This window comes from Meles meles, chromosome 7 (assembly GCF_922984935.1).
Source record: "Meles meles chromosome 7, mMelMel3.1 paternal haplotype, whole genome shotgun sequence".
Taxonomy (NCBI): domain Eukaryota; kingdom Metazoa; phylum Chordata; class Mammalia; order Carnivora; family Mustelidae; genus Meles; species Meles meles.
The window spans coordinates 54275359-54282786 of record NC_060072.1 but is presented as its reverse complement, the minus strand read 5'-3'; the positions used below and the strand labels follow the sequence as shown (position 1 = coordinate 54282786).

Here is a 7428-nt window from a genome sequence, read left to right as displayed (position 1 = left end):
TATATTAAATTTAATGTTGAATATGTCCATTAAATCACAATAGTCCTGAAATTCTTTACCTTGGTGCACTGTTACGGCAGATATAGGTGCACAAATTTCACCAATTTTATTTTATTTTATTATTTTTTTGTCCAGTTTTTTTTTAATTAAATTTATTTATTTTTTTCAGCGTAACAGTATTCATTGTTTTTGCACAACACCCAGTGCTCCATGCAATACGTGCCCTCCCTATTACCCACCACCTGGTTCCCCCAACCTCCCACCCCAGCCCCTTCAAAACCCTCAGGTTGTTTTTCAGAGTCCATAGTCTCTTATGGTTTGCCTCCCCTTCCAATTTTTTTTTATAAACATATAATGTATGTTTATACATACATATATGTATGTATATGTATCCCCAGGGGTACAGGTCTGTGAATCGCCAGGTTTACACACTTCACAGCACTCACGATAGCACATACCCTCCCCAATGTCCATAACCCCCTCCCGCTCTCCCAGCCCCACCTCCCCCAGCAACCCCCAGTTTGTTTTGTGAGATTAAGAGTCACTTATGGTTTGTCTCCCTCCCGATCCCATCTTGTTTCATTTATTCTCATTTTTTAAAGATTTTATTTATTTATTTGACAAAGAGAGAACACAAGTAGGCAGAGCAGCAGGCAGAGAGAGGGAGAAGCAAGCTCTCCATCGAGCAGCGAGCCTGATGCTGGGCTCAATCCCAGGTTATAATCTGGGATTATAACCTGAGCTGAGGGCAGTCGTTTAACTGACTGAGCCACCCAGCTGCCCCAAATTACACCAATTTTAGAGCACATGATTTCAAATGTATGAAAATTGTATCATAAGACATGATTTGAAACATTGTACAGATCCCAGAAGTAGATAATTAGCAATAAGAGGTAAAGTCACGTTCTTAGTACTACTGAATCTTCACTGCCCACTCCTCCCACTCCAAGAAACACTTAAATAAGCTCTTTTTTACATATAAAACGAGAGTCATCATCACAGCGCCCATCCAAAATACCTTGGTTTGAGCTATACATTATGCATTTCTCTGTATTTAATTTTTGAAGTGATGGCAATCTGTAATGAAAAATAAAATAAAATGTTAACATATAAGAAAAGGAAATGAGATTATTCAAGGATAGTGTTTTTTTATTAAACGACAGAATTTTTTAAAGCACTTGAATGAGATATTAACATATTGAGTCGATTGATTTTTATGCAAGAGCCATGTTTTCACAATTTCAAAGCACAGTATTACACAAACTCAGCTACTGCCTCAATAATCAATAGCATTAAGGCCAAGGATTTCATGATTTTCCTGCTGTTTTTAATGGTTTTGATATATGATATGCTTCTATTTTGTTTAAAGATATACTGGATAATCAAGTCTGGGAAAACAAATCCAAGCATAAGATTCATCATGGTCTGAGGCTGCAAATCCAATGTTTATGAATGAAAATGTGAACCAAAGCTTGCAAATATACAGAAAATAACCTCAGAATATTTGAAACATGGGAGTATGCTGAAAATAACAGACTCAAGAACAGAAAATAATATGCTATTTTCCCTGGACAGCTTCTGCGAAGGTAAGCATCTGTACATGCACGTAGGCATCCAAGGGCTTATATGAGGCCAAAAAAAAAAAAAAAAATCGAAAACTGTTTTATGGTCACAAGTACACTAACTTCATATCACTTAAGCATAAATTTGGATGATCTAGATGGAGCAAAAATTGTTAGATCGCCTCTCTTTTTTATATTTTCATGACTTAGTTAGGTTATCCTAGCTACGGTGCTCCCAGATGTTACAGTGTCTGGTGAGATCTACAGATAAACTCATAAGATCTAAAAGAGAAAGAAAGGAGAGGAGAGGAGAAAAGGTAAGATGAGGGAAGGGAAGGGAGGGGAGAGGAAAGGAGTGGAGGGAATTTTAGGGAAGGGAAGGCAAGGGAAAGGGAAGGAAAACAGAAAGGGAAGGTAGGGCAGGACAGGGCCGGGCAGGGCTAAAAAGGAACTTGACTGCCAGAAACTTACAGATCCTGGGAGACAGAGGAGCCATCTTCCCACAACCAGGCCTTTTTGTCTTTATGGTAAGAGAGCCCAATCCAGTAAAAATATGTACTGGAGCTCATAAAATGCTGATTGGAAGCAGAGACAAACATATTAATTAAATTTGAACGTATTCCAGGAATAATATACTTTTAAGAAAGTGGCAGCATCAAATTGAGCTTTTTAATCACAGAAACTGAAATCATTTTTAATGTCCAGTTTAAAAAACATAGCCACATGCCTCATATTTTCTTCCTTATCGAAAGTATAGTTACATACTTTTCTTCCTTATGTTATTTATTCACTAATGTCCACAAATATCATTTATGATACACAAATAAATGTCACAAAGTACCACTTCTTCAAGGAATAGAAAACATTAGAAGGAAGTAAGAGTTTTCACGGAACACCTCCTTCAAAGAAGATTACAATCAAATTTGATCCCACATTAACAGTATCTGGAGGATAAATTTCATAGATATAGTCTACTTAGCTTATACTCAAGACAGTTTCTTAATGTAGCTAGAGAAATTTTCACTTTTTCTTAAGTTGGGTAATTTTTTTTATCAGACCCTCCATACTCATCGCACATTAAATCCCAGAATGATGACAAAAGATATAATTACAAAAGAAATTGTAAGTCCAGTTAATGAACTAAAAATTATAAAGTTATTTTATTAGTTTTTGAGTAAAAATAATGGCCCATTATTCATTCTTTGAATTCTCTCCAAAATATTCCTTGTACTTTATCTGGACTGTAACTTGATTTTTATTCCTATAATATAAATCTTTGAGATATTTTATGTAGGTTTTATAATGATTGTTTCAAGATATAGCAAATTAGTAAGTCAGTTCAAATAATAACCATCCATTTACTATAATTAAAGACAAATTAAAGTATTCAGCTTACTTAGATAGCATATTTTCCTAGGTCAAAGAAAATGTAGGAAATCAGAATTAAATACATACCAATTTATCTTGGTTTTGAAACTGAAGTAGACTGGAATTCTGAGAAGCACAGAAACTACGACTTTCTGTCCAATTTTTTAATTTACCAGAAAAGAAGTAGCAGTTGCACTGGTACCCAATCCAGCCTTTTGGACAAGAACAACAGTCAGAGCCTAAGAGAAAAAAGAAAAATGATTTATGACATTCAATTTTTTCAATGTTATTTACTTATTCAAAAATCATGTGTTATTTCTTCACTATTTTCCACAAATATTCTTTGAGAATCTACTACACATGCAACAGTTCAGGGGCTATTAATGTGAACAAATCAGACATAACGCTTTTTCCTAATAGAGATTATATTTGAGATATAGAGTCAGAACAATATAATTTCCAATCATTTATCAAGTAGATTTAATGATAATTTTGGTAAGTATATGCAAGAGTAAGTCAGTATGTTAAAACATTGGGTAGCACAGTGAAATTGGAGGGCGGCTGAAGAACCTTTTTGAGGAAATGACCCCAAACTGAGCTCTGCTGTATAAATAAGAATAAACAAGATGAAAGAGATATGTAAAGGAAAATATTTTAGCATTTTTTCCTGAGTCAGAAAAGAATATAGCACAAATTGGAGAATTCCAATGTTTGGATATTTTATTTTCAAAATAGAGATAAATAAAACAATGAGCTTGAAGTCTGATACTACACAGTTTCCCAGTGATAGTGTCTTGAACATTTACTCTCCTCAGTGATAAAAGTCAAGTACCTACCTACATGGTAGGTACTCAAATCTTTGTCAAGTGAACGGTTCTGAAGTGTAGGGTGGAGTGATCCTTACTAGGAGCTGGAGGGTGGGGTAAATGGAGAGATATTGGTCAAAGGGGACAAACTTCCAGTTAGAAGGTGAATAAGTTCTGGGGATTTAATGCACACAGTATGATTATAGTTCGCAATACTGTATTATATACATGCAAGTTGCTAAAAAAGTAGATCTTGAGGGCTCTCACCATAAAAAAATAAATGATAATTCTGTGACATGAGAAAGATATTAGCAAATGTTATGGTAGTAATCCTTTTGCAACTGTAAGTGTATCACATCAACCTGTTGATTACCTTAAACTTACACATTATATGTCAATAGTATCTCAATATGGATGGAAAAAAATGTTAAGGGGAAAAAAAATGACAAATATGATCACAGAAGATGGTGAGACAATTTGGAGATCATTTGGAAAAAATACTTTAAAAAATTGGACTTTGAGCTGGCTTTCACTGGTTAAGTGGGTTTAAAATAACAGAAATCTTTGCACTATATTCTGAGTCATGCAAGAAGCAGAAGCAAAGGTGAGGAGATATAAATATATGAGCTATAAGCAAACCAGCAGGTAATTAGGATTAACTGTAGTATTTACTGTAACTTATTTTTTTATTTGTTACTTAAACATGAGCACTCATATAGGAAAAAAAAAGTCGTTTCAGGTTAATATTTTCCTTATTACTTAAATATGTAAATGACCCATGTGCAATGTAATTTAATGCTTTTTTACATTAGAGAAAAATGAAACATGACTATCCTACAATTAGTAGGTAAAACTGTATTCTTAAGTGTACTATTCCATCATGCTCAGTGTGAGAAAAACAAGAAACTACCAAAACTAAGACTTTCCAAAGTATGGAACCTACCTTTCTGGGCTTCGGTGATTTCATTTGGAGACAATGTTGACTGAATACTTTGTTCAGGATATACTGTAAGAAATGATTAAAAATTTACTTCATTAGATACAAGTTTATGAAATAATAAAATATTACACATTAGTAAAATGAAACTTTTATTATTGAATGGTTTCACCATAGTTATGGTTTTTATACAAACTTGTCTGGAAAAACTTACAATTTTTCAACAAAATTCCCATAATAGCCATCAAAATAAGGCACGTTACTCCTAAGATGCCAGAAATCAAATTCCATGGAGTGGTCTGAGAAGCTGTAGTGAAAGAGATATACAGTGATTATTTAAAGAACAAAGCTCTTAAAAGTAATACAGTGAGAGAGAATCCAAAACATTTTTTGGTTTGATAACCCAATAATCTTGTCAATGAAACGCTGAAAAATGAAAATATTCCCTTCAGAACTTGCTCCAATACCCAAATATTTATGTGCTGTAATTTATTCATTATTGAAATTATCTATAACTTTTCTCCTTTACCAGTCCTGTTCCAGTAAAGTGGACTTACCATTTATTTTTTAATTCCACAAAGAAGCTTAGAGATCCAGAGTAAGAAGACATCAGCAGGCATCAAGTCGTGTTTTATAGGCTTACGTAACAAGAATCACAAGATAATATGATTCCCATTAAGTACTTAAGAAAACGTCAGGTCCATTAATAATGTTATTTTCTCCAGGTATCAAAGCTAGTCAGTATCCAAGTCAGAAATCAAATGAAAGTTTGTCTAGACCCAGAGTCTTTTACTTAGCATCTTCTATCATTGCCCAATAGTACTTGGAAATGCACTAATCACCTCAGTGCATTCTCTACCTACGAAATGTCCGGCTGCCTGTAGCTTTGTAGAGGTTTTTTGATAAGGAAGAGAAGACAGAAGAACACTCCCAGCCTGGTGTGACATATGGGTAATACCTTGGGGACCTGGATTCATTTCACCATACATTAAGTTATGATATATTAGCAACCATTTTTTTCAAGAACATTGTGCTTTCTCATACCAAAAATTACTGCTTTTGGCATTTACCCTAAAACAAATTAACGTTAGGAGATGTGGCATTAACATTAGCACCCTCCCAAAGAGTCACAAACAGACATACTATTAATCTAGGTGATTTAGGGTGTCATAACACAAATGGTAAGTTTTTAAAAGAACGCTTATAAGCATTGTCACTAATTTACTTTGGTGCTAACATTATGTTGTTCATAACTTAACCTGGTAAATTCAGTTTGCATTCAGAGTTTAGAGCTTATCATTGTCAGAAGCCACTCTTTAAACCTGCTGGAAAAGCTTCACAAAACCATTTCTAAGTTACAGATAAAGAATCAGAAGTGGAGAGCACTGACACATGGAAAGCCTAAAAATGTCCATTTCTTCCTAAAAGCGCTGCCCTGAAATTAGGCCATATCCCTGAGATGCCTTTTCTCTTTCATTTCATTTTTAAAAATTTTATGACTCGGAACTCACATACCTGCCATGAGGAATGTTCCAGTTTCGATGCCGGCAACACACAGTACGTGTTTAATCAAGAAGGATGGTGCCGTGTTGGTTCACAGAGCTGAGCTGGAGGCTAAACAATCCAAAATTCGTGCGTGAAGAAATTTAAAAGAAAAAAAGGAGAAAAATTATTTATTTGAACAATGTTCTCGAATCTTCTATAGGTGAATGTATCATATGAACAAGAAGCAGTAAAGTCACTAGCCACAACACAGGAAATTGCCACAGGACTTGTGTAATGCAAACCCTTTGATTATCATAAAAGAAAATGAGAGGGATTTTTTTAAACATGTGACTATCAAAATCACCTTAAAAAATCATTTGGAAAACAGGGGAAATTTATGGTTTTCATCCTTCGAGTTTACTGGGAATCTGGATAGAGATGATTTGTTACCGTTTCCTTTGTTTTCTTGTCTCAAATTTCACACCCTGAGGCTCTACCTTGAGGACAATTCTATAAAACTGCCTTGAGGTAAACTCAAAAAAAGACCTAAGAAGAACACCAGAACTACCTGACACTTAACAAATTACAAGAGTAAGTGGAGTCATCCTCCCAAAACCAAGTACTAAGTGAATGTCTGACCTAAGATGGTAGGAGTTCATAAAGCCCTGGTTAGAAGCACAGTGGAACATATGAAATAAGTCCCAGTTCCAGCAACCCCAATTACACAGAGTCATAGATTTGCTTTTGCCTACGCAAATCTGGGCTCACTGCATTTTGAGTAAAGTAAATAAATGTCATCTGACTCCGCTATTTAACCTCATGCTCCAGCACAATTTTCTCTTTTTTCTCCCCCCACAATTTTCTCTTGTAATAAGTAAGTAATCGCATGATTCATTTCTCTCCCTTTTCCTCTCCCTCTCTTTCTGCCCATTCACTTATGGTTTATAAATCACTATCAAAGTGTATTCATCTTAGGATACATCAGAACATAAATGCCTTTAGCAACAATTTCTTCCTAAGTAATTAGAACATCCCATCTTCGGACATCTGAATTCAATGAAACTATGTAGATAAGCACTTGTCTTAGAGTTTCTAGAGTCAGCTAACGTTTCAAATGCAGGCATAGCAAGAACTTCTTTTCTTAAAAGGATGGACTAGTTTTTATATTCATCTCTCTAATATGGTTCCACATATTATTTCAGAGATGCAAAAAGTCCTCATTATTTTAAAACAAATGTTAGAAAGGAATTAAAATAGTTGTGATTCAAAA

At 34.6% G+C, this 7428-nt stretch overlaps 1 protein-coding gene across 3 annotated transcripts; it reads right to left on the bottom strand.

The window, feature by feature from the left end:
• Nucleotides 1-660: 660 nt before the first annotated feature.
• KLRD1 (killer cell lectin like receptor D1) lies at nt 661-6662 on the bottom strand. 3 transcript variants are annotated; one of them, XM_046010770.1, is made up of 7 exons: nt 6523-6662; nt 6189-6287; nt 4888-4980; nt 4680-4742; nt 3018-3169; nt 2034-2137; nt 661-1077 (listed from the first exon to the last, which is right to left on the bottom strand). In XM_046010770.1, exons 2-7 carry the CDS (start codon nt 6193-6195, stop codon nt 957-959), a joined length of 540 nt encoding a protein of 179 aa, XP_045866726.1. In that variant the 5' UTR covers nt 6196-6287; nt 6523-6662; the 3' UTR covers nt 661-956. The 3 variants fall into 3 exon arrangements, with proteins under 3 accessions (XP_045866726.1, XP_045866727.1, XP_045866728.1); XM_046010771.1 differs by having other exon boundaries at nt 6609-6635; XM_046010772.1 differs by lacking the exons at nt 6189-6287; nt 6523-6662 and adding an exon at nt 5231-5582.
• Between the last annotated feature and the right edge of the window lie 766 nt (nt 6663-7428).